This window comes from Chlorocebus sabaeus, chromosome 9 (genome assembly GCF_047675955.1).
Source record: "Chlorocebus sabaeus isolate Y175 chromosome 9, mChlSab1.0.hap1, whole genome shotgun sequence".
Lineage (NCBI taxonomy): Eukaryota > Metazoa > Chordata > Mammalia > Primates > Cercopithecidae > Chlorocebus > Chlorocebus sabaeus.
In genome coordinates, this window is record NC_132912.1 from 28578365 (window position 1) to 28605583 (window position 27219).

Here is a 27219-nt window from a genome sequence, read left to right on the forward strand (position 1 = left end):
CTGGGTGACGGAGTAAGCCTCCATCTCAAAAACAAAACAAATTTATTTTCTGTTGCTTATTAAAATGTTATTTTTATTATTTTTTTGTAGTGACGGCATCTCGCTATGTTGCCCAGACTGGTCTCAAACTCCTGACCTCAAGCGATCCTCCTACCTCAGCCTCCTAAAGCACTAGGATTACAGGCATGAGCCACCATGCCTTGGCCCCACCTCTTTTATTATTTTAAAAGATAACCACTGTTGCTATTATTTGTTAGTGCCTTCTAGTCTTCTACTTCTATTCAAATATATTTTATTTTTATGTAATTGGAATAAAAATTGCAAACACTTTTTAAAAAGAAGAAATGCAAACTCGCAGGCCCTACCTCAACCCTACTAAATCATACACTGTGGGACAGGGCCCATGAATCTGTTTTTCCAAGCGCTCCAGATGATTCTAAAGCATGCCGAAGTTGGAGAATCACTGACCTAGGTCTCTGGAGCCTCTGCAAGAACCAAGAACAAGGACTGCACTATAACAGCCTTTTCAGTATCTTGCACAGTGTGAGCAAGCCGCACAAAACAGGCTTCAAATCCTAGAGCCAGGAGGGACTTGAGAAGCCATTTCAAAGGTCAGTTTGTCTTGTAGCTGAGGAGCTGGCAACCCACGGGGCTAAGTGAAATCTGACCCAGAGCCAGGCCAACAGCTGAAGTCAAGGCGACTCTCAGCCCAGGGCCCTTCCTTGTGTGTCCACTTCCTCTCTTGTATCCAGAGCAAAAGCAGCATGCAGTTGTGATTTGAAAGCAGTAGAGCTTGAAGGAACAAGGTCGGCTGGAGAAGCTGGGTTATGATAGACCCACTTAGTTCTAGCCCAGAGGGCAGGGCCCCAGGGGAAGTCACAGCTACCTTCCTTGTTCTTGGGCTTGTAAATTGCCTGATGGGTTCTTCCTGCCTGCTACAGACAAAACCAGTTCACTAAGACTGTGGTATTTGCAGTAAAGAAAGAGTTTAAGCCGTGTGCGGTGGCTCACGCCTGTAATCCCAGCACTTTGGGAGGCTGAGGCGGGTAGATCAATTGAGGTCAGGAGTTTGAGACCAGCCTGGCCAACATGGTAAAACTCTGTCTCTACTAAAAATACAAAAATTAGCCAGGCGTAGTGGCTTGCACCTGTAATCTCAGTTACTAGACAGGCTGAGGAAGGAGAATTGCTTGAACCCAGAAGGCAGAGGTTGCAGTGAGCCAAAATCACGCCACCGTACGCCACCTTGGCGACAGAGCAAAAGCAAGAGTTGAACTGACTTGAGGCTGGCCCCATGAAAGAACTGGAGCTGTCACTCAAATCCATTTCCCAGAAGACTTGGGGTTAGGGTTTTTCAAGGATAGTATGGTGGGCTGGGGACTAGGGAATGGGTGCTGCTAACTGGTTGGTGATGAAATCATAGTGTGTGGAAAAATGGTTCTTGTTCACCGAGTCTGCCTCTGGTTGATAGCCACAGGACTGGTTGAGTCATGAGTCACGATCTTGTTTGGGGCCAGTCGGTTGCCAGAATGCAAATATCTGAAAAATATCTCAAAAGACCAATCTGAGGTACTACACCAGTGGTGTTATCTATAGGAGCAATTGGGGAAGTCACAAATCTTGTGGCTTCTGGCCACAGGACTCCTGAGCAGTAAGGGATTATAGAAACTATTCCTACATTTTAGCAGAGTTCAGGACCCTCCCATAATTTTAATCTCATTGCCTTTATTAGTTTTTGGTCCCTGAGCAAGGAAGGGGTTACTTTGAGGGAGGGACTATTATCATTCTTGCTTCCAACTTAAACTATAAACTAAATTCCTCCCATGGTTAACTTGGCCTATGTCAAGGTGTGAGCAAAGAGAGTCAGCCTGTGAGACTGGAAGCAAGATGGAGTCAGCCATGCTAGACTTCCTCACTGTCGTCATCTTTCTAAGGCAGTTTCAGCCTGGAAGATAAAATCATCTCCAGGTCCTTAGTGATTGGTGGGTCTCCCATTTATGGTCCTTGAAATGGAACCAGGTATGGACCCCAGGGGCCCTGGGGCATGCCTTCCATGGAAGCTGTTTCCCTGACTAGTGTGAGGGTCAGGAACTTCCCATAGAGCATTTTTCCATAGGAGAAGGCCAAACTCTGAACAGAAGGACCTTGCAAATAAAATGAAGCATTGGAGAAAGTAGTCACTGACAGTTCCCTAGACAGGTTGCTTCCTGTAACTGAAAGTTGAAATCCAAGCATGACCTAAAACTAATTCCCAGAATCGCTTACTTTAGGCTCATAGAAACTGAGAGAAGTTTGGGAGTGGTAGTTATTTAATCAACTCAAAAACAGCCCATATTTTCAGCTAAAAAGGCTCTCCCCTTCCTCTCCTTCCCTTCTCCTCCCTCTCTTAACAATTTCTTGCCACATCCTGTTCAAGGAGAAACAAACCACTGTTTGCCAGTGACAAGCCCTTCACAGCTTCCCAGCCTTTGAGATGGAGGGTGGTGTCCTGAACTCAGAGCTTTGGTGCAGTTGGTGTGACCTTGAGGAAGCCATTTAACCTAGTCTTGGTCCCCTCAATTGTAAAATCAGAGACAGATTTGATCTTTCTTTTTTCTGAGATGGAGTCTCACTCTGTCACCTAGGCTGGAGTGCAATGGCGCAATCTCTGCTCCCTGCAACCTCCGCCTCCTGGGTTCAAACTATTCTCCTGCCTCAGTCTCCTGAGTAGCTGGGATTACAGGCTCCCACCACCACGCCTGGCTAACTTTTTGTATTTTTAGTAGAGACAGGGTTTCACCATGTTGGCCAGGCTGGTCTTGAACTCCTGACCTCAAGTGATCCACCTGCCTCAGCCTCCCAAAGTGCTGGGATTACAGGTGCAAACCACCATGTCCAGCTTCGCTTTTATTAATTAATTAATTAATTTTTGTTTGTTTGTTTTTTGAGAGAGAGTCTCGCTCTGTTGCCCAGTCTGGAGTATAGTGGCATGATTATGGCTCAATGCAGCCTCAATCTCCATGACTCAAGCAATCCTCCCACCTCAGCCTCATAGGGATTTGGGACCATAGGCACATGCCACCATTCCTGGCTAATTTTTGTGTTTTTTGTAGAGACAGTGTTTCACCATGTTGTCCAGGCTGATCTCAAACTCCTGGGCTCAAGTGATCCACATGCCCCAGCCTCCCAAAGTGCTAAGATTACAGGTGTGAGCCACCACATCCAGCCCCCATTATTTAATTTAAAGAGTGGCTTATGTGGTCTCACATAGCTCTTAGCATCCACATGAACTATTGATTAATATGACTAGTATAGACTGGTGATTAATGTAGAGTTGGAGGTTGATTTTTCCTGTTAGTCTCTTGGCTTTGGTCTCCAACTGGATAAGAGTTCATGCCAATACAATGCTGTCAGGTTCGGTTAGGGACAAAAATTCAGTCACCTATCATGTGGTGTTATATAGATCAGGAAAGGAGGGGATCATTTCTTAATTCATCTGTTTGGGGGCTTCCTGTATGTTTGCTTTTTAAAGTCAGAGTCCGCCGGGTGCGGTGGCTCACGCCTGTAATCCCAGCACTTTGGGAGGCTGAGGTGGGCAGATCATGAGGTCAGGAGTTTGAGACCAGCCTGACCAACATGTTGAAACCCCATCTCTACTAAAAATAGAAAAATTAGCCAGGCTGTGGTGGCACATGCCTGTAATCCCAGCTACTCAGGAGGCTGAGGCAGGAGAATCACTTGAACCCGGGAGGTGGAGGTTGCAGTGAGCCAAAATTGAGCCACTGCACTCCACCCTGGGTGACAGAGTGAGACTCTGTCTAAAAAAAGAAAATAAAAATAAATAAATAAATAAATAAATAAAATAAAGTCAGAGTCAGTCAAAAGAGTTTGTTACCAAGACCAGCCTGGCCAACATGGTGAAATCCCATCTCTACCAAAAATACAAAAATTAGCTGGGCGTGGTGGCTAATCCCAGCTACTTGAGAGGCTAACGCAGGAGAATCACTTGAACCCGGGAGGCAGAGGTTTCAGAGAGCCAAGATCACATCACTGCACTGCACTCCAGCCTGGGCGACAAGAGTGAAATTCCATCTCGAAGCAAACAAACAAAAAGGTTTGTAAATTTGTAGGAAAAAAAAAAAAAAAAGCCCATGTTTAGATCATAGAGATTAGGAGTGATGCCTTGTCCTGTTCAGTTAGCACATTTCCATTCAAAAATATTAAGACCCAGAAATGAACTTGGATGGCCCAGAATAGAAACTCTCCTTTCTGGTGGGTGACACACACTCTGAGGCAAGGGGGATTTGTTTAGAACAACGGTCACTGCTGCAATTCACGGCATATATGCACCCGCTGGAGGTAACACCACCTCCTCTCAGTCTTATGTACAAAGGGAATCCGGCTTATTATTGTTTGAAGCCTTAAAAAGACTCTGGGAACAGGACTCACAGTCCTCTTTTACTGAGATCATTGCATGACATGGAGACAGAGTCATTAAAATATCGAGTCTAAATATTCCCTAGAACGACCTTGCTTCTTGCATCAACAGCAAACAGCAGCTGCTGTCTTCCCAGCTGAGCGCTGCTTCCCTCTCACCACAAGAGGGCGAGAAAGACCCGCGACAGGACCTCTCCCTCTCTGCGGGAGGATGGAAGAGAAAGCTCTGGGCTGCCATTAAGAGGCCGAGACGGGCGGATCACGAGGTCAGGAGATCGAGACCATCCTGGCTAACACAGTGAAACCCCGTCTCTACTAAAAACACACACACAAAAAAACTAGCCGGGCGAGGTGGCGGGCTCCTGTAGTCCCCGCTACTCGGGAGGCTGAGGCAGGAGAATGGCGTAAACCCGGGAGGCGGAGCTTGCAGTGAGCTGAGATCCGGCCACTGCACTCCAGCCCGGGCGACAGAGCAAGACTCCGTCTCAAAAAAAAAAAAAAAAAAAAGAAGGCATTTTAGCCGGGGGCGGTGGCTCACGCCTGCAGTCCCAGCACTTTGGGAGGTCGAGGCGGGCGGATCACGAGGTCAGGAGATCGAGATCATCCTGGCTAACATGGTGAAACCCTGTCTCTATTAAAAGTACAAAAAAAATTAGCTGGGTGTGGTGGCGGGCGCCTGTAGTCCCAGCTACTTGGGAGGCTGAGGCAGGAGAATGGCGTGAACCCGGGAGGCGGAGCTTGCAGTGAGCCGAGATCACGCCACTGCACTCCAGCCTGGGCGACAGAGCAAGACTCCGCCTCAAAAAAAAAAAATAAAAAAAAAGAAGGCATTTTATGCTCTGGAAAACAAAAGTAATAAGAGATGCTAAAGTTCCAGTGCTGGCTTAACAGTGGCTACCCTGATGGGCTTTTTGTTTGTTTGCTTGCTTCCCCCCACCCCAATCTTTTAGAGCTTGGAACATAATTATTCTCTAGAGAATGAACACAGCATTATTATTTATTATTGTTATTATTTAGAAACAGGGCCTCACTGTGTTGCCCAGGCTGGAAGGCAGTAGTTTGAGCATAACTCACTGCAGCCTTGAACTCCTGGGCTCAAACAATCTTCCTGTCTCAGCCTCCCAACTGAGGGGCTACAGGAATGCACCACTATGCCTGGGTAAGTTTTATATTTTTTGCAGAGATGGGGTCTTGCTATGTTGCCCAGTCTGGTCTTTAACTCTTGGCCTCAAGCAATTCCCCAGCCCAACCTCCCAAAGCTCTGGGAATACAGGCATGAATCACCAGGCCTGGCCTGAACACATTAAGTAACTTGAATGATGTACGTGTAAGAATCCAAACATTTGATAAAAGAGGGTTTGAGGCCGGGCACAACGGCTCACACCTATAATCCCAGCATTTTGGGAGGCCAAGACGGGTGGATCATGGGGTCAGGAGTTCGAGACCAGCCTGGCCAACATGGTAAAATCCTGTCTCTACTAAAAATACAAAAGAAATCAGCTGGGCATGGTGGTGCGTGCCTGTAGTCCCTGCTACTGGGGAGGCTGAGGCAGGAGAATCGCTTGAACCTGGGAGGTGGAGGTTGCAGTGAACCGAGATTGTGCCAGTGCATTCCAGCTTGGGCAACAGAGTGAGACTCTGTCTCAAAAAAAAAAAAAAAAAAAAAAAGAGGGTTTGATGGTTTGGAGCATGAGTTGCTTTTCTTGCTACCAGCCTATGTGATGTGCAGAAAACTGGGGAGGGGACTGGGGAGGTGACTGGGGAGGATGGTGTTTTCAAGAGAAGAAAAGCCAAGAGGCTGAGATATGGTGATTCTATTCCTGGTACTGGAGGGTCCAGTACACCTCCAGGAGGCACACCTCAAGAGGTACTTACCAAGGAACAGTATTAGCAAAAGCTGGGAAAATAAACTATGACTGCTCCTTAAAGAAAGATATCAGATCTGCTTGGGTTTTCCTTCCTCTCTCTCCCACCTCTTTCCTCTGCCTTTTTTGTCTGGAATTATAATATGATATGAAATGACTTTTTTTTTTTTTAGATGAAGATTCGCTCTTATTGCTCAGGCTTGAGAGCAGTGGCACGATCTCCCCTCACTAGAACCTCTGCCTCCCATGTTCAAGCGATTCTCCTGCCTCAGTCCCTCGAGTAGCTAGGATTATAGGTGCCCACCACCATGCCCGGTGAATTTTTGTATTTTTAGTAGAAACAGGGTTTCACCATGTTGGCCAGGCTGGTCTTGAACTCCTGACCTCAAGTGATCCACCTGCCTCGGCCTCCCAAAGTGCTGGGATTACAGGTGTGAGCCACTACACCTGGCCCTGATATGAAGTGACTTACAAGGAAGGTTGGTAGAGCCTGCCAAACACGATTTACCTTTAATCCCACCAAAAGTTAAATCTGTCCAGTTGTTGACCAAAACAAAATGGACATGAGGCATTGTTTAGAGACTGTTCAGAAAAGAGAGATAGAAAGTGCCTTTCAGTCATACAGAATACAGGTTTGGGAGACTCCCTATTGGTTTAAAATGGATCTTAAATGTGAATCAAGATCCTGCTTATGGACTGGGTGCCGTGGCTCACGCCTGTGATGCCAACACTTTGGGAGGCCAAGGTGGGTAGATCGTGAGGTCGGGAGATCAAGACCATCCTGGCCAACATGGTGAAATCCCGTCTCTACCAAAAATACAAAAATTAGCTGGGCATAATGGTGCATGCCTGTAATCCCAGCTACTCAGGAGGCTGAGGCAGGAGAATTGCTTGAACCAGGGATTTGGAGGTTGCAGTGAGCCGAGATTACACCACTGCACTCCAGCCTGGGCAACAAGAGCGAAACTCCGTCTCAAAAAAAAAAAAAAGATCCTGCTTACAGCTGTCTTCTGTGGCCCCTCTGCCCTCTGCAGCCCTTCCCATAATTATTCACTCATGAGCAGGCCTGCTAGGTTAGGGAGGGCTGGGTCATAGGAATGTGATGGCCCCATCCCATGCTTTTTTTTGTTTCTCTTAAGCAGTCGCAGCCAGCCCTGGTGCTCAGCCTGTTCTGAAGTGAGTTGCGCACCTGCCCTCATTTTTCTCTATTTGGGCATCTTTGGTCTTGAACAGCTCAGGAAAGTCCGAGTTGACACTCAGGTTCTTACTCCTTAGATGAGATCCAGTGCGCAGCATTTTCCCTAGTTGTGAAAAATCATACAGCATTGTCATCTCTAATATTAAAGGAAATGGTAACCAGAAGTTGTCTCTGTTATGACAATATCTTGACACTGAGATTTTATATGGTCACTTGGTTCAACAATTAGTCCATGCGTCCCTTGCTGGACTTCTCCTGCTGCTTGGGAACCACAGCCTGTGCTGCCTTCAGACAGAATTAATTCCTGGAAGTTCTTCCTTATCTTAAACCTATGTGGCGCCTTTTCCCTGGCACCCACTAGTCCTTGTTGTGACCTCTGCAATTACACAAAGCAAGTCTCCTTTCCTATCGTGTTAAGTCCCTCCTTCACATTCCCAGTTTGAATGTGGTATTAAATGCTTTTACCAACTTGATCACTCTGTTTCATCACAGAACTTTGAAAGATGCCACACTTCCCACTGGGTTGACTGTTCTAGAATGGTCTGATCAGAACGGTCATCACCTTGAGCTGGACTTTTAACATGTATTGGCACCTGCCAAATATTTGTATTATTATTCACATCTGTTTTTAAGAGACAGTGCTCCTGAAAGACAGATGGAGTCATAGATCTGCTTTTGAAGGGCTTTCTTAAAGCATTTCTAGAAAATAGTAATTCCACTTTATTTGGAGAAGCTAATGACACTTGTTTTGGCCTCAGAGTTTATTTCTGAGGCTGCCTTTCACAGAGCTGAGAAGGAATCTTAGAGGCCATTTTATTAGTCATATTTTACAGGTGACAAAATGATGTCGAGAGAGGTTTAACAACGTTTGCCCGAAGTCACACACTGGTAAGTGACTGAGCCCCAGGCTAATGCTGGACCCCAGGTGCAGGAGCCCACCTCACCACTGCTTCCTTGTGTCTGGTTCTGCCTCAGGAACTGGCCTAGAAACAGACTCCCTGCCACCTGCCGCAGCCACAGACGTTTTCATAATTCTTTTTTGTATTTTCCAAGTTTTCTACAGTGATCCATTACTTTTACAATCAGAAAACAATCAGTTGGGCCGGACAAGGTGGCTCACGCCTGTAATTCCAGCACTTTGGGAGTACCAGGCGGGCAGACTATTTGAGGTTGGGAGTTTGAGACCAGCCTGACCAACACGGCAAAAACCTGTCTCTACTAAAAATACAAAACTTAGCTGGGTGTGGTGGCCTATGCCTGTAATCCCTGCTTCTCAGGAGACTGAGGCGGAAGAATCGCTTGAACCCAGGCAGAAGTTGCAGTGAGCTGAGATTGCACTACTGCACTCCATCCTGGGCAACAGAGTGAGGCACCATCTCAAAAATAAAAAAAAGCAAGCAAGCAATCAGTTGGTCAGATAGGGTGGCTCAAGCCCGTAATTGCAGGGCTTTGGGAGGCTTAGGCAGGAGGATCACTTGAAGCCAGGAGTTTGAGACCAGGCAGGGCATAATAGTGAGACCCTGTCTCCATTAAAAAAAAAAAAAAAAGGCCGGGTTCGGTGGCTCAAGCCTGTAATCCCAGCACTTTGGGAGGCCGAGGCGGGCGGATCACGAGGTCAGGAGATCGAGATCATCCTGGCTAACACGGTGAAACCCCGTCTCTACTAAAAATACAAAAAACTAGCCAGGCGTGGTGGGGGGCGCCTGTAGACCCAGCTACTCGGGGAGGCGGAGGCAGGAGAGTGGTGTGAACCCAGGGGGCGGAGCTTGCAGTGAGCCTAGATCGCGCCACTGCACTCCAGCCTGGGGGACAGAGCGAGACTCAAAAAAAAAAAAAAAAAAAAAAAAGGGTGCTCGCTTCAGCAGCACATATACTAAAATTGGAACGATACACAGAAGATTAGCAAGGCCCCTGCACAAGAATGACACGCAAAGTCGTGAAGCGTTCCATATTTTTATCTGCCAGCCACGACCACGCGATTTTGATTGTATCCTTCCTACCATCCTTTAATCTGTTCATTGCTCTGTCTGGGGCAGGTGGGGCAGCTGGCTCAGACCTTGAAGTTTGTTCTTTGACGGATGAGGGAACACTCCAGTTTTCTTTCCCCTGAAGTTTGTTTCAGCTACAAACCACTTCATTTTGCTGTTTCAATTTCAAAATAAAAGGAAACATATTGAAAGAGAAGAAAAAGAGAGAAAGAAAAGAAAAGAAAGAAAGAAAGAGAGAGAGGGGAAGGAAGGAAGGAAGGAAGGAAGGAAGGAAGGAAGGAAGGAAGGAAGGAAGGAAGGAAGGAAGGAAATCATTCAAACAAACAAAACCCGGTAGCTTTGAAAAACACACCTCACTCATACCGAGGCCAGCCCCTAAAGTCCCTGGGTCTCTTCTCTGAACCTCTAGGTCGGGGAAACTGCTGTTCCATCTCTCCTGACTCCTTAAAATTCAGTGACTCAAAGATCCCATTTTGGTCAGAAGTTGAACAACAATAAAATCTTTTCCAATCCTGTCCGCCACATTCACGAACTCCCGGGCTCCCACGCGGCTTATTTTTAAGACGCTGGTTTAAATTTCCCGAGTTACAGGGGAAAGGGGGAAGGAGGTTACGGTGGAAGTGAGACTGAGAACCACAGCGCAAACAGGGGCGCATTGGTACCAGGATCGGGACAGGGATGTCTCCAGTCCCTACAGACTCTAGCCTGGGGGAAGTCTGTCCAGACCACAAGTGTCTGTGCCCCTGTTTTATTTTGCGACAAGTCGGGGTCGCTCCATAAGTCAGCACAGAGGAGGCGGTAGGGGAAACAGACAGCGGCTGGGACGCGCGGGGCACCCGAATTGCCCGGGGCCGGCCCGGGGCAGGGGCCCCAGAGAGCCCGGGAGAGCGTGGGCACGGCCGGGGAGGGGCGGGCTCGGGCGCGTCTGGGTTGGAGCTGGATGATGTAAAACAGCGCGGAGCTCCTTGGCGCCTCAGCACCATTACCTTCAATTATCATAATTGGTGCCTCTCTCCAGCGTTTGCATTTCCCCCGAGGGATCTCTCGCTGGTTCCCGTTCCTTCTCCTCGCCCTCTCTCGCTCACTCGCTCTCGGCTCCCGATCGCTCTCCCAGCCTCGCCCTCCCCTCGGTATCGATCTTTTTGGATGTTCTCCCTGCCTAAAACGGATGCTAATATCTCTTCGATTGAACCGAAGTGGCGCTGCGGCTGCTGTTTTGCTATTGTCAATAGAAACTTAGAGGGACCCGGGGATCAGCATTTATCTTATACTTAAACTAATTTCTCTAAGTACTTTTCTACATGTATTCCAACGAACCGGGAATCAGTAACGATTGGAGTGGAGCCTGGAGTACATTTTCCCGAAACTTCCTAATCTGTCAATAGGAAGGTGAATCTTCCTGGACACTCCCTTCTCCCTCTTCCCTCTCTCTTCGCTGGAGTCGTACTGGCTGATGAGAAGGAAAATACTTCAGATGTGAAAAGGCTTTGATTGTACCTTGATAAATCACCTCTGACAAAAATGCAAAAACATAGGCTCTTCTCTCTGCACTGTCTGCCTCTTTCAGGGGCTGGACCTCACCTGTCTCCAGAAAAACAGTGCGAATCTTCAGGGATGACTTGAAGGATTAGGAAAGAGAGAAGTACCAGTGCCCCTTCCCATCATTCCTACAGACCTCTGTTAAAATTAAGCAGTCACCTGAAAAAGAAAAAAAAAAAAGGCAGGTGGATTAGAAGCATTTTGAGGGCAGGAGCCGTTTCAGAAATCTCTTGATTATCCCTTAAAAAAAAAAAAAGGACGGCTCATGAGTACAGTTCATGGCAAGTGTATCCATAATTAATCAGGATTTTCTTAGGAAATGCTTCCGTTTGAAAGTGAGTAAGCAACATCAGACTTCTTCGAAAAATGCCATCGGACTGGAGATGGGTTATCTAAAGGTGTCATGCTGCAGGGTGGAAGATACTTCTTGTGTTTTTCCAGCAGACTAGAGGCACGAGTTATGGTTCCATGAGAGCAGCTAAGTTTCCTGCGTAATGATAAGTTAGCCAACCAATTTGCCTCGGCTGATTCTTGGACTATCACCAGTCATGGGAGCAAACCTTTGTTGGCAAGATTCCTGCGTTTTCAGAGAGATACCATCACCCTGCCCAGGCCACGGGCTGACTTGGCATTAACATTATTTGCACTTCAAATCTTCACCTCCAGGGAGGAGAAGATCCTGAAACCACCTGGGAAGTCCTGAAGTCATCATAAATACTTTCAAATATTACAAATTTTTCCTTAGACCAATTTCTAAGGAAAATTGGTCACCATTTCTATAGAGATTCACAGTTAACAAAACTTACACGAAGACCTCAAGTTACACTAGTAGCAATCTCTGGAGCAGGCAGGCTACCAAACACTCTTGTTCTCATTTTTATGGGCAAGAAAACTGAGTACCAAGGGGCCAATTGATTGGCTCATAAAAACTCATTGAGTATACTGGGCATGGAGGTTCATGCCTGTGATCCCAGTACTTTGGGAGGCTGAGGCAGGTGAATCACTTGAAGCCAGGAGTTTGAGACCAGCCTGGCCAAAATGGTGAAACCCTGCCTCTATCAAAAATACAAAAATTAGCCAGGCATGGTGGCAAACATCTGTAATCCTAGCCACGCAGGAGGGTGAGGCACAAGAATGGCTTGAACTCGGGAGGCAGAGGCTGCAGTGAGCTTGCTCCACTGCACTTCAGCCTGGGCAATGGAGTGAGACTCCATCTCAATAATAATAATAATAATAATAAAATAAACAACCAGCTTGGGCAACGTGATAAGACCCTGTCTCTATAAAATATTTAAAAATTAGCGGGGTGTGGTGGCATGCACCTGTAGTCCTAGCTACTGGGGAGTCTGAGGTGGAAGGATCACTTGAGCCATGGTGGTGGAGGCTGCAGTGAGCTGAGATTGTGCCACTGCACTCCAACCTGGGTGACAGAGCGAGGCCCTGTCTCAAAAAACAAACAAACAAATAAACAAAATATTGAGTAATGGAGTGTGGATACAAATGCAGGACTTCAGTTTCTTACTTGAGTGTTACTTCTTCCTTGCTCTGTTACCCAGGCTGGAGTGCAGTGGTGCAATCTTGGCTCACTGCAGCCTCCCCATCTCTGGCTCAAGCGATCCTCCAGCCTCAGCCTCCTGATTGGCTGGGATTACAGGCATGCACCACCACACCCAGCTAATTTTTGTATTTTTAGTAGAGATGGGGTTTCACCATGTTGCCCCGGATGGTCTTGAGCTCCTGGATTCAAGTGATCCACCCTCCTTGGCCTCGCAAAGTGCTGGGTTTATAGGCACGAGCCACCATGCCAGGCCCAGAGAACTCTTTTCATATACTCCTATGATTTAATGAGGAACAACTAAGTGGTACGGGGTGGAGCCGAGTGGATGGACCTCCAAGGAAACAAGTGACTACTTTGACTCTTTGGCTGTAATGTTGATGGATTTTGCTCATGTATTCCGTACAGACTGGCAAGCAATGTCATTGCTCATAGACATTGCATCACAGGCATCTTGCCTGCTCCTTCCCCCTCCACTATATGTGGAAAATGCCAGGTTGACTATTCACTCCAAATACTCATCTTTCTCAAGAAGCTAATAAAAACTCTGCTCGTTGCCATGGCCCCACTAAGAAGACGAGCTGTTCAAGTTTGTTGTATATTAAAAATGATCCAGGAGTTCAAAATGGTCCTGGACTCTGCAAGGTTCTGAGTCTTCAGTCTGTTTAAAATGGGCTGTCTTCAAATGGCTACATTATTTTAGATGATAGCAAACACTCAAGTGATAAAGTCACACAGAAGTAATAATTTGAAGGAATGATTTCTTTTCTTTTTTTTTTTTTTGAGACAGAGTCTCACTTTGTTGCCCAGGCTGGAGTGCAGTGGCGCTATCTCGGCTCACAGCAACCTCTGCCTCCTGGAGATTCTCCTGCTTCAGCCTCCCTAATAGCTGAGATTACAGGTGTGCACCACGATGCCCGGCTAATTTTTATATTTTTAGTAGAGATGGGGTTTCACCATATTGGCCAGGTTGTTCTCAAACTCCTGACCTCAAGTGATCCACCTGCCTCGGCTTCCCAAAGTGCTGGGATTACAGGCATGAGCCACCGCGCCTGACTTGGAGGACTGATCTTAATTCCACTCACTAATCACTTCTCAGCCTTTTGGCGAAGGTCAAAATTCACTCACTAACATTTTTCTTTTATTTTGAGACGGTCTCTCTCTCTTGCCTAGACTGAAGTGTGGTGGTGTGATCATAGCTCACTGCAACCTGGAACTCCTGGGCTCAAGTAATCCTACTTTAGGCTGCCAAGTAGCTGAGACTACAGGCATCTGCTACTGGGCCTGCTGGTCTCGAACTCTTGAACTCATGTGATCCTCCCACCTCAGCCTCTCAAAGTGCTGGAATTACAGGTGTGAGCCTCTGAGCCTGGCCTACTTTATTTTTCCTTATAGGTGAATTAACTTTATATAATATGGCATGCTTTGTGGTGCCAGCCTGCCCATACCTCTTTCCGTGTGTTCTTTCTGGCTCACACCCTTGCTGAGAGCAGTACCCAGGTTTCATATCAGCCAGAACCCTACCCAAGCTAAAGAGGTTAAAAGTCACAGACTGAGTATTTGGGGATGGTGTCTCCGTAAGCTGAACAAACGACTGTGATAGTTTGCAGTAGTGATAGAAGGTGAAACCATCTCTTGGGCAGTATCTCTCTGTATAGGGGACTTATGATTGGACAAAAACAAGCAGAAATTATGAAAGTAAAACCTACAAATAAGGAGAGGATGACAGCCCAATGGCAGAGAGGCGAGAAGCAAAGACAACCCTGAGAGAAAGAGGCCCAAGTCTCTGGCTTCGGCCCCAGGAAGGTTGGCTCCCTGAGGTGATAAGCGGTGCTTGTCAATCACCAGTTAGTAGTAACCATACCGTAAGCCTATTGTGTCCACACCACAAATCCCTCCTAAATTAATCTTTAGTGTCTCTTTCTTCCAACAAGTTGACTAACGTTGTACTATAAATGTTTTATTTCTACTTATTTATTTATTTCAGACAGGGTCTCACTCTGTGGCCTAGGCTGGAGTGCCGTGGTGCAATCACGGCTCACTGCAACCTCTACCTCCCTGGCTCAAGAGATCCTCCCAGCTCAGCCTCCCAAGTAGCTGGGACTGCAGGTGCAAGCCACCAAGCCTGACTAATTTTTTAATTTTCTTGTAGAGATAGGGGTCTCCCTATGTTACCTAGGCTGGTCTCAAAATTCCTGGGCTCAAGCAATCCTCCTGCCTGAGCCTCCCAAAGTGCTGGGATTACAGGTGTGACCCATCATGCCGGCCACATAGATGTTTTAAAGGATTTTAAATGATGTCTTTGAAAGTATAGGCTAAACATGTAACTAAATGGCACTAAATTGTGAATGGGACAGTAGAGAGTTACTTGGTTTTGCTTTTGCTTTTTTAGAGACCAGGGTCTCACTCTGTTACTCAGGCTGGAGTACAGTGCTACAATCATAGCTCACTGTAACCTCGAACCACTGGCCCCAGCCTCCCAAGTAGCTAAGACCATAGGTGCTCCCCACTACATGGGGCTAATTGCTATACTTTTTGTTGAGACAGAGTCTCCTTATGTTATCCAGGCTGGTCCCAAACTCCTAGCTTCAAGTGACCCTCCCACCTTAGCCTCCCAAGTAGCTGGGATTATAGGTGTGAGCCGGCCTACCTTATCAGAGAGTTCTTTGTGTTTAAGGGATTCATAGCAGAATAGGAGATCATTTGTTAGGTGACCAGATAGAACAAAGGAAGATTATTCAATCTGAGAAAAATGCATAAGAAGTTCTTTCCTTAATACCAAGGATAAGAACAAGAATTCTGTTCATTGATGACCTCACTTAGGGTGTACTCTCTTTATAACCTCTGCCCACAAATCTCGTTGAAATGCATTAAATATTTGAAGATATGCACGTTTGGCTGGCATTTTATTTCATGGCTTGAACTCACACATCAAATATAATGTGTGTCTTGATACTTTGTAAATGATAAAACAAATACTATATAGTTAGTTATTTTCTCAGGAATTATTATGAAGTAAAAACAGTGACCGTGGCCAGAACATAATAGCAAATAGAATACTGAAGTTCCGCTGCAAAATACCTTATTCAATTGGGTCAATGAGATTTGAGTTTGAGATTCTAAAGGACAGGATAGGATAATAGGAGCCATTACTGGACCATCAAAGGCAGCGAGAGTGGGGAGAGGGAGAAGCATGGGTGGGTGCTGAGGAAGGAGGAAAGATTTCATCCCATTTCAAGGAAAGGTCTAAATATTTGGTTCTCTAATAAAAATATCAAAGCTTCTGGATTTCAATGGTTTGTACATTAATAATAATAATTATTATTTTTTAAAATACGTTAGGTCTTACTATGTTGCTCAGGCTGGTCTTGAACCCTAGCAATCCTTCCACCTCAGACACCCAAAGTGCAGGGATTACAGGCTCTAACTACCATGACTGGCTGAATTTCTAACTACCATGACATTTTTTTTTTATTCTAAAAAATTAAGTGAGGTCTTATCAGCTAAGGGGAAAAAACTAAAAAATACTTTTGCATTGCATTCCTGAATAGCATTCTGTTAGGCAGAAATTTGCTTAAGATAATTTGTCAACTTTAAAAGATTAATTCATCATTTTAGTTAAAGCAAAACAAAGAGAATCAAACTGGTAATTTGGCATCAGCTAGGCAAAACTAGCAGCTACTGAGTAATTTTTTAAAGTTCTGCTGGCCTAATTGGGGGTTATATTACACAACTTAATAGAACAAAGACTTATGCAGAAGCCAAGGATGACACAGAATGTATCCGATACTATCTGCTTATAAATAATGCCCATTGTCAAGTTCCTAAAGTAATGATCTTTAACTAGGGAAGACTCTTACTGTATTCCAAATTTGTAGCTTTACAAACTTTTTTTTTTTTTGAGACAGAGTCTCACTCCGTTGCCCAGGCTGGAGTGCAGTGGTGTGATCTCAGCTCACTGCAACTTCCACCTCCCTGTTCAAGTGATTTTCCTGCCTCAACTTCCAGAGTAACTGGAACTACAGGCACCCACCACCACGCCCGGTTAATTTTGTAACTTGTAGTAGAGATGGGGTTTCACCATGTTGGCCAGGCTGGTCTCGAACTCCTGACCTCAAGTGATCTGCCCTCCTTAGCCTCCCAAAGTGCTGGGATTACAGGTGTGAGCCACCGTGCCCGGCCTACAGTTTTTTTATTTTTCTTTTTTAGAGATAGGGTCTCACTCTGTCACCCAGGCTGGAGTGCAGTGGTGCAATCTCAGGACTCAGTGCAACCTCCGCCTCCTGGGTTCAAGAGCCTCTTGTGCCTCAGCCTCTCGAGTAACTGGGGTCACAGGCGTGCACCACCATGTCCAGCTAATCTTTTTGTTGTGCTTAGTAGAGACGGGGTTTTACCATGTTGGCCAGGCTGGTTTCGAACTCCTAGGCTCAAGCGATCCTCCCACCTCAGCCTCCCAAACTGCTGAGATTACATGTGTGAGGCACCACGCCCAGCCACCGGCCTACAAATTCTTAAGACAGCTTCAACTCAACAACTATTATGGTTTATTTGCATGACCCCATAGCATTTTGGCGCATCTGTGGGAAGATGGGCATTTTGGAAGGTGAGCTTCAGTCTTGTCCTTCCTTTTCAAGTTCTATCTCCCTACCTTCCAGGTGCTGCAGTCAATCTTTATCTCCTTCTCCATTTTAGAGGAAAACCAAAAACAAACAAACAAAAGAAAACCAAACCAAAAAACCCCCCAACTAGACAGGCATTCCTTTGGGATGTGCTAATCCCTTATCTTTGGCCTATTCCAATGAAAGTAAGTTTTAGATCTGAACTCCCAACTTCTACGGAAAACAATTGACTTTTTAGAAAGAAACAAAAGCTGCTACTGGAAATTCAAAGTGTTACCTAACCTCTGTGGATTGTTAGTTGGTAGATTTGTATAACAGGCAGAAATGTTAGATCCTATCAATAGACTGCAATAGTTGTTTGTAAGCTAGCCAGGAACCTGAACACAACTGCCTTCTCTATGAACAAAATGTACTCAGAGCAATTTTTTTTTATTGTCATTGTGAAGACAGAAGTAGTGCTGAAAAGAGGGTCATCTACAACTTTGGGAAACAATGGCATTATCTGGGTAAGCAGAGATTGGTAGAGCATTTGCAGCTTTGTTAACAGAATGGGTTTTGTGGTGGAGAACAACTATAAAAATGTATCACTGACTGAGCGCAGAGGCTCACACCTGTAATCCCACCACTTTGGGAGGCCAAGGTGGGCGGATCACTTGAGGTCAGGAGTTCCAGACCAGCCTGGCCAACATGGCGAAACCCCATCTCTATTAAAAACACAAAAATTAGCTGGGCATGGTGGTGGGCACCTCTGGAGGCTGAGACAGGAGAACTGCTTGAACCCAGGAGACAGAGATTGCAATGAGCTGAGATCATGCCACTGCACTCCAGCCTGGGTGACAGAGCAAGACTCCATCTCAAAAAAAAAAAAAAAAAAAAAATATATATATATATATATGTATATGTATATGTGTGTGTGTGTGTGTGTGTGTGTATATCCCGTGGATAAATTATATCTTGAATGCTGTTTGAAGGTAATAAAAAACTATTATACTGTTTAAACGTTTCAGTTAGGTGTAGAATCAGTTTTCTGTTCTCGGGTATAGATAGCTTGTTCCCAGGTATTTTCAGAATCCTTTTGTAGGTGTAAAAAGAATTTTGGTCATTGATTTCACTTCTTGCTTTAAACTTCAAAAGGACAGTAGATTGTACTATTTTTTTCCCCTCTACTTATCAACCTACATGTAGGAAAGTAATAACTGAATTATGTGCAAAGCATAAGTAAAATTCTCTAGAGAAGCAATTTTCCTTAAGAGTCTTAAATTGAATTAAAATTGTTGCCTATTCTCTCAGCTATTGATATGGCCTCATAATTGACACATTATCCCTAAAATGATTTTGATATTCTACATTGATTCAAACACTGTGATTCATTTAGTTGAAAAGTCCGTGTCTTCCCCAGAACCATTAGACAAAGTGCACACTTGTTTCTCTTTAATTTCTGGTCATTTAGAAAGTTTGCCCATTAATAATAAAAACAAAATAGTTGAAATCATTGTCTAAAAAATGGATCCCAAGTTCCTATTCAGAACTGGACTTGGAACAAAAAAATATATACAACCTGGAGTGCTCAAAGTCAACATTAATTCAATAAAATACAAATATCTTAGTTTGGTTTCTTTGGGTTGCAAGGAAAAGAACCTTAAGTAAAAAGGGGACTTCATTAAGGTTACTGAGTTAACCTAAGGACAAGAAGTGAGGCCGAGTGACTAGAAATCCATTTGGATTTAAGTCTTTGCCACTTTGCGTATCTTCATCATTTTTCTTTCTTTGCAGACAGGTGGACTACAGCTGCCACAAAGCAAAATTTTTGTGTCTCCCATGAAATGATCTTGAGGGGCTGAGCAGCATGTCTGTTCAAAGACACAGAAGAGAGACTCTAACTGACCTAACCTGGGTCATGTGACTAGTTATGGCTAGAGGGTCAGAGTCTCTGAATCAGGTTGCAACGCCCACTCCAGGGAAAAGGCACATTCTCTGAATTGGGCTGGGAGACACTCAAAGTGTCTATTAGAATGCAGCTTTCACCAACACGTTCCCCAGACCTCTTCCATTAAACAAGTATTTATCTGCATCAAAGGGAAATATAGTCCATTTCTGATGCCTCTCTGTTCACTTCTTCACATTTTATGCTGCAATCACAAAGACGTGCTTGTCATCCCAACTACCTGTTCGCTACTTACCACCCCTACTACCCTACACAATCAAATAATTTCTTGCCTAAATTCCTGTGGTCCTCTGTGCTTGTAATGGTCTTCTAATCTTTAGTATCGTTGCTTCTAGGAGACTTTACTGGCTCTCTTTACCTTCCTAGGCTAGTTATCCTCTTTCTTTTAGGCATCGTAACATTATGCACATGAATCTCTATCATTGTCCAGCTCCATTGTTTTGAGATTTACTATCTAGTTTCTGACAATTTTATAACCCCAGACACTGCAAGCCTGGCCTACCGTGGGAGGCCAGGCTGAACGAATATACCCTGAAAGTTTCCTTTTAGCTAATAATTGACTCTCTAAAAGAAAGTGTATCATTACATAAAATGTATTGTCCTCCGGGGCGCGGTGGCTCACGCCTGTAATCTCAGCACTTTGGAAGGCCGAGGCGGGCAGATCACGAGGTCAGGAGTTCGAGACCAGCCTGATCAACATGGTGAAACCTTGTCTCTACTAAAAATACAAAAATTAGCCTGGCGTGGTGGCGCGCGCCTGTAATCCCACCTACTCGGAGGCTGAGGCAGGAGAATCGCTTGAACCGGGGAGGTGGAAGGTTGCAGTGGGCCGAGATAGTGCCACCGCACTCTGCCCTGGGCGACAGAGCCAGACTCCGTCTCAGGAAAAAAAAGTATTGCCTGCATAAAAACCTTACAATTGTTAACTTGTCAAGGTTCTAGTAGCCAGGAAGTTCTAATCAAACTCGGCCCCAGGACTGACTTGTCAGCACGCCCCTTAAGAAACTTGTCTGAGAAACCTGCTGTTTACCTGGTGCCCTAACCAGTTTAATTTTCTTTTAAAAGTTCTGCTGGGCTTCTCCTTCTCTCCTTTCAGATGCAATTTTGATCTAGAGAAGTAATGGTCTGAGCATCAGTTTATGAAATTATTTTATTTTTCTGCACATAAACATTATTTTTCAAAGGCAATTTCATTAAGTACATCCTGCAGCTCTGCAGACTTTCAACAGCTTTAAAAGGTTAGGCGTTTGAGATATGTTCGCCTTGACTTTCAGTCCTCAAGACATATATACATTTTTCTTAGTCTTAAAGCTCATGTCTGCACTCTAGTCCTAAAGGATTTGACTTTATAATTCTCACCTTAGCACGAAATGTGCTTCTCTTTCTTTCCCCACCCCGCCCCACCCCTTTTTGACATATCGGGTAGGGAAGCTCTGGCAGATTCTCAAGAAGAATTTTGCAAATGGTTGACTTTTGTTCATCTCAGGTTTTGGAGGGAGAGGATAAAAGAACATTCCCTCAGATAATGAGTTTTAAGCTTAATTCCTTCCAGAGCCGAGGGAAGAAAAAACTACAGCAAGACCACCTTGAGTACCTTGGGAAGGGCAGCCCCGCGATCCCTAATAAATGAATTAGCATCTCAAGGAGGAGATCACTGCGGGGTTGATATTGATCAGGGTCAGCCGGCGTGTTTGCCAGCGATTGTTTGGGGGGTGGTTAATTGAGTGTCAGTCTCGGCCAGTGTCGTCTCGCTGGCGCCGGGTGCTTTTGGATTTGCTAATTTTCGTTAAGTGTCTCTAGCCGGCTACTCGTCCCGTGTACCCGGGAGAACCTAGCGGCTCCTAACTGATCAACAATCGGTCTGTCTGGGCTTTATTGATCCCCTGGCGGGCAGCTCGAGGCGGACACGCTAAGGGGGTCGGGGGCGAAGGCTGAACGCAGACCTCAGCGCTGGGCCGCCTCGTCCAGGTTCCCACCCGAACCCTCTTCCGCCACCTGCACAGGCCGGAGCGTCGTCATTCGCCCCTGGGGGGCTCCAGAAAACGCAGTGCCGCCGGGGAGGACCACCACGCAGCCCTCCTGCGTGTTTTGGGGGGCACCCAAAAGAAGCCCCGGGCTGGGGGACGCTGACCGCCCGAGACTGAGCCGTCAGGGTCTCGGAGGCGGGTTCCCGAGCGGGTCCCGGGGCTGGGCTCCCCCGGAGCCTCGCGAAGGTCATGGACGCGCAGGCCTCCGCAAGGGGGAGCGCGGGAGACGGCAGCGCCCCAGCCGGGCGCCCCAGACGCCGGCGCCGCTCGGAGCCGCGGGGCAGGTCCCTCAGCGCTCGCGTCTGGGCCCGCCCCCAGCTGCGGGGTGGATTGACAGGAGCCCGGCGGCCAATCGGACGCCGCGGGGCGGGGCGAGGCGGGGCCGTCCGGGCTGGCTCCCCGCGCGGGGAGCTATTTACGGCGCGGAGCCGGCGGGATCTGGGCTGGCGCTGGCGGGAGTTGCGGTAAATGCGCTAGCGCGCTGGTGATCCCCTGCTCTCTTCGCGGAGAGTGGCCGCTAGCGGGGACTGAAGGCCGGGCGCCCAGCCTGGCCCGCGTCGGTGCCCGGGTCTAGCGTGCGGCCCTAGAGTCGAGTGGGGCAAGGGAGCCGGTGGCCGCCGAGGCGGGACCGGGAAACTTTTCTGGGCTCCTGGGCGCGCCCTGTAGCCGCGCTCCATGCTCCGGCCGCGGCCCGAACCCCAGCCCCGCCGCTGACGGCGCCCGCCGCTCCGGGCAGGGCCCATGCCCTGCGCGCTCCGGGGGTAGTAGGCTGCCGCCGAGCCGGGGCTCCGGGAGCCGGCGGGGGCGCCGCGGCTGTGCGGGGCGTCAATGGATCGCCACTCCAGCTACATCTTCATCTGGCTGCAGCTGGAGCTCTGCGCCATGGCCGTGCTGCTCACCAAAGGTGGGTGCCGGGGGCGCAAGGGCCCGGGGTCCCGTACCCGCCGCGGGGCTTTGGAGCCGGCTGCAGAGTCTTTGTTAGCGGTGGGCGAGGCTCCCTCCCGCGCCGGAGCCGCAGGTCACGACAAGTTAACTGTGTTCTTAGAAGTCGCGGCGGTGGCCTGGCGCGTGGATGCGGACTCCGATCTCAGGGCAGTCGACGATCAGAGGGTCCTCTTGGCTCTGCCTGCGGGGAGTGGCGCGTTTGCAGCCCAGCGGGGAGTGAGGCCGGAGTCTCGGCTCGACGCCGCCGCCTCCTCACCCCGGGGACCCGGGCGACCGGGAGGAATCGCAGACCCCGGCCCGTAGCTGCCGCGTGCCCGCAGTGTGTCTGTGTGAGTGCCTCAGGATGTATTTCTGTGCGTGTGTCTCTGAGCCTCAGTATCTCTGAAAGCATTTGTGTCTCTCTGAGTGTTGTGTCACTGAATGTGTGTTTGAACCTTTGTATCACTCAGTGTATCTCTGTCTCTGAGTATGTCTCTGAATTTATCTCTGAATGCACTTCTGTGTCTCTTTCTCCGAGTCTTTGTGTCTCTGAATGTCTGAGTCTCCGTATTTCTTAATGTATCTCTGTGACCCTGAGTGTCTTTCTGAATGCATTTCTATGCCTGTCTCTAAGTGTCTTTGTATCTCTGAATGTGTATCTGAGTCTCTGTGTGAATGTGTCTCTGCGTACATCTCTCTGAGTGTGTGCGAGCGAGTGTTTGGGTTTCCCTGGGAGTTAAGGTGTCCGAGGTGTGCAGGAGTGTGTTGTGTTGCTTTTCAGTAGCCGGGAGGAGTAGGCTCTGTCAGCGTCTCATTTCCTACTCACCTCATATTTTACAAACAAGACCAAAAAAAAAAAAAAAAAAAGGCAAAGGCAGCGGGTCAGTTCCTTCTTTCCTCTGCAGGCTTTCACCTTTTAGATAGAAATAACCCGAACTTCCTCTGAATTTCAAGGTTCCCCTCACCTCCCTGCTATGAAATCTACCTTCTGTTCTGTGAACAGATAATTTTTTTTTTAAGTAGGAAGCACTGTTTAGCCTTTGCACCCCCCTACTTCTCTCTAATTGCTATGTAGCAGGCATGAGGTTAAAGCATAAGCTAGCCCAGCGAGGATGATGTGCTACAGTATTTATTTATTTTGGAAGGAAGGGTGTAATTAACCCTAAATAACAGCCCTTGCAGCTTGCAGAGGGGAGCCTCCTGGCCCTATCAAAGGCGGGCAGAACAGGGAAGGACTGAGGCTGACATGAAGTCACAGATACCGAAACTATGTGCCTGATAATGATATAATTAGGGGATCAGAGATTTCTGACGGCTGCGGACTTCAAAAGCTTTAAAAGAAGCCAGCAGTCTCTCCTGTAGCCATCTTGACTAAAGCAGACATTTTTGTTTAATCACTACATACAGTAACGAGAAGGGGGCAGAAACAGAAGGGCATTGTTGCACAGTTTCAAAATACCAGTCCCCTTTCTGGCCTTTTGCATGCCACAGGAAGAAACTTTATGAACGACAGAAATATAGTTTTAATACAGTGGTACAAAAGTCCATTCTCCTTGCTTAAAATGTGGCTCCAATTAAAAAAAAAAAGTAGTTAGAACTTTCCCAGTTACCTGTCAAAATTTTATTAGGCTGTTTTTAGGTCATTGAAAATATAGTATTTTAAATAGGCTCTCATAAACATTTAAGCAGCATTTTACTTGTATTCAGTCTTCCTTTTCTGTACAAGGTCTGAAACTAATAGGGTCAAAATGGGCTTTTAATCTGTTTTATTTATACTTTAAATCTGTATATGGAATTTGTCAAACTAGGAATATGTAGTCATCACCCCAGAAGACTGGTGAGCTTTATGTGGAAAATAAAGTGAGCTTGGAGCGAGGAGGAGAAAGAGCAGAGAAGTGATTCTGCAAAGCGAGGTTCTTACTTGAAGCAGAGAAGGAACTTGGGCCCAACCTCAGGATGGCGAGTGCAGATTTAGGAGCGAGAACCCCAGCTTTGGACTGTTAGGGGTTGCTAAAGATCTGTGTTTAGTGGGCTGGTTTTTCTTAGAACCGAAGCACTGGCAGTGTCTGGTGAAAGCAGAGCATACCATCCCGTGGTCTGGAATTTGGACAGATAATTAAATGAGACACCTTACTCGGCATTCAGAGAGGGGGAAGAAAGGTAAGGGTGGGAAGAGGTTTGTAAAACAGCAGATCCTGGTGTTTAATTTCAGAGTGGAGGTTTCGGATCTTCAGACGGGAAACTGGAAGAGGCTTGTGCATTAGTTCAGTTTACTTGCTGTGGCATGTGACAGCGACCAGGGTCCACTAGGTGGATATCGTATTAGTGATAACTTTAAGACCCAGATTATTTCAACTAGAAACTGATATTAAAGCCTCCAATCTTGCCCTGTGACAAAATGTGAACCGAGCCATGCAACTCACAAAATAAGTTTTTATAAAGGAAACTTTTAATCACTTCCTGTAGAAAATTTGAGGTTTCCTTAAGGATTTTTCATTCAACCAGCAGAGGATTTTCAGTTTCAATGTTTCCCCTTTTAGATCACATGTCGAATTACATGTAAAACTTGTGAGGAGGAGGAGGAGAAGTTAGCCTTGCAGTTTTATACTCCCCCCACCTTTTATGACTTTCCATTTGGGCTGAAAGAAATTGACTTTGGCAAGCAAACCACTAATTGTAAACTGCCTAGTTCCTGTTTTACAATATACTGACTAAAAGCTCCTCTGCATGAAAAGATCTTTATAGGCAAAAAGTTTGCCTTTTCTAGAGAGGTTGCAAATAGCTGCCTAGTTTCATAGTTTTAAAACCTCCTGACCTGGGCAATTTCTAGATTGTTGTGTTTCTAGTTACTAACTTTATAAGGTGTTAGCTAAAGCTCTTAACTCTTGGCACAGTCCTGTGGGATAGTAAACAATTCAGTAGTTCCGATCAAATATTTATACTGACAAAATCAAAAAGCCTAGCATTTTATGTTGTATGGTCATGTAGGATTAAAACGAATAAATAACGTGATTTACGTTATGGTAGGAGAAATTATACTCATTACTATTTCCTTCAAAAAGCAAGTTTTTTAAAAATGACTCTCTAAACTCCTCCGAAACCTGCTATTGGGATTACTACATTGCCAAAAGTACATTTAACTGGATTGAAACTTACCTACTGGCTGCAAGGAAGGGCTTCCCCAGGCTCCATGGACTGGAGCCCTGAGCTTGGATGATCTAAAAGTTCCGTGCCTTTGAATATGGGATTTAGCAGCTGCCTAAATAGTTGCTTTATCTGGTTTCTGGAGCAGAGTTTGATGTGATTTCTCATTGTTTTCAGGTGAAATTCGATGCTACTGTGATGCTGCCCACTGTGTAGCCACTGGTTATATGTGTAAATCTGAGCTCAGCGCCTGCTTCTCTAGACTTCTTGATCCTCAGAACTCAAATTCCCCACTCACCCATGGCTGCCTGGACTCTCTTGCAAGCACGGCAGACATCTGCCAAGCCAAACAGGCCCGAAACCACTCTGGCACCACCATGCCCACATTGGAATGCTGTCATGAAGACATGTGCAATTACCGAGGGTTGCATGATGTTCTCTCTCCTCCCAAGGGTGAGGCCTCAGGTAGGTAGAAGCCGTTTCTAACCAGAATGCCTGCCTATCTATAGACTTGTGACAGCCACCACTTCGTGTGTCTGCTATTGATTTTGTTGTTAATGTAATTAGAGACACCAGAGGGAGAAGCCTGGCTGGATACAAAGATGCATCTTGATTGAGTGGCTTTTATGTCTGCCTGAGCATTAGATGTCTGTCTACATAATAGGTTTTGCCTGTTTTTTCAACATTTTGAAGACATTAAAAGGCCATTACATCTCCGTAATGACAGTCTGTAAACAAATGCGTTTGTAAGCTTCTTTAGATAGTTTTGCAATATTTTCTAAATATCGTTGATTTAATTGTAAGCTGCTTTTTAATGGAATTCCTGGATAAAATGAATTGATGATTATGAATATATCCCTAGGAGGAGTTAACATGGAGTTTGATCATTTTCTTTGTACTCCTTTAGGACAAGGAAACAGGTATCAGCATGATGGTAGCAGAAACCTTATCACCAAGGTGCAGGAGCTGACTTCTTCCAAAGAGCTGTGGTTCCGGGCCGCAGTCATTGCCGTGCCCATTGCTGGAGGGCTGATTTTAGTGTTGCTTATTATGTTGGCCCTAAGGATGCTTAGAAGTGAAAACAAGAGGCTGCAGGATCAGCGGCAACAGATGCTCTCCCGTTTGCACTACAGCTTTCACGGACACCATTCCAAAAAGGGGCAGGTTGCAAAGTTAGACTTGGAATGCATGGTACCGGTCAGTGGGCACGAGAACTGCTGTCTGACCTGTGATAAAATGAGACAAGCAGACCTCAGCAATGATAAGATCCTCTCGCTCGTTCACTGGGGCATGTACAGTGGGCACGGGAAGCTGGAATTCGTATGACCGAGTCTTATCTGAACTACACTTCTTGAACGCTTGAAGGCCTTTTTGAGTTCTGCTGGACAGGAGCACTTTATCTGAAGACAAACTCATTTAATCATCTTTGAGAGACAAAATGACCTCTGCAAACAGAATCTTGGATATTTCTTCTGAAGGATTATTTGCACAGACTTAAATACAGTCAAATGTGTTATTTGCTTTAAAATTATAGAAAACAAAGAGAAGACTTTGTACACACTGTCACCAGGGTTATTTGCATCCAAGGGAGATGGAATTGAGTACCTAAATAAACAAAAATGTGCCCTATGTAAGCTTCTACATCTTGATTTATTGTAAAGATTTAAAAGAAATATATATATTTTGTCTGAAATTTAATAGTGTCTTCCATAAATTTAACTGGGAAGCGTGAGACAGTACATGTTAATTACACTAATGGCCATTTGCTGTTGTTCACTTGTTGTCAACTCCAGGATGTGGCTTGATTTTTTTTTTTTTTTTCTTTTTTCTTTTTTAAACAAGACCAAGATCTTGCTTATTCTTCCACGTGCCTGTGTAATCTTACAGTATGGAGTTTCTAAATGTATACTGACCATCTTTTAGTGTCTTACCCACATTTCTGGTTATAGGATAAAATTCTGGTTCTAGCTTTCATCTAAGAAGGAGATCTGAAATTTGT

The 27219-nt window shown here is 46.0% G+C and overlaps 1 protein-coding gene and 1 non-coding gene across 2 annotated transcripts; both read left to right on the forward strand.

Moving 5' to 3' along the window:
- Positions 1-9328: 9328 nt before the first annotated feature.
- LOC119618833 (U6 spliceosomal RNA) lies at positions 9329-9435 on the forward strand. Its single transcript, XR_005235198.1, has one exon. It is a non-coding gene; the product is annotated as a U6 spliceosomal RNA (small nuclear RNA).
- Positions 9436-21592: 12157 nt separating this feature from the next.
- On the forward strand, positions 21593-26849 carry BAMBI (BMP and activin membrane bound inhibitor). The gene is made up of 3 exons (XM_008002666.3): positions 21593-22056; positions 25398-25685; positions 26128-26849. Exons 1-3 carry the CDS (start codon positions 21981-21983, stop codon positions 26544-26546), a joined length of 783 nt encoding a protein of 260 aa, XP_008000857.1. The 5' UTR covers positions 21593-21980; the 3' UTR covers positions 26547-26849.
- Positions 26850-27219: the final 370 nt, after the last annotated feature.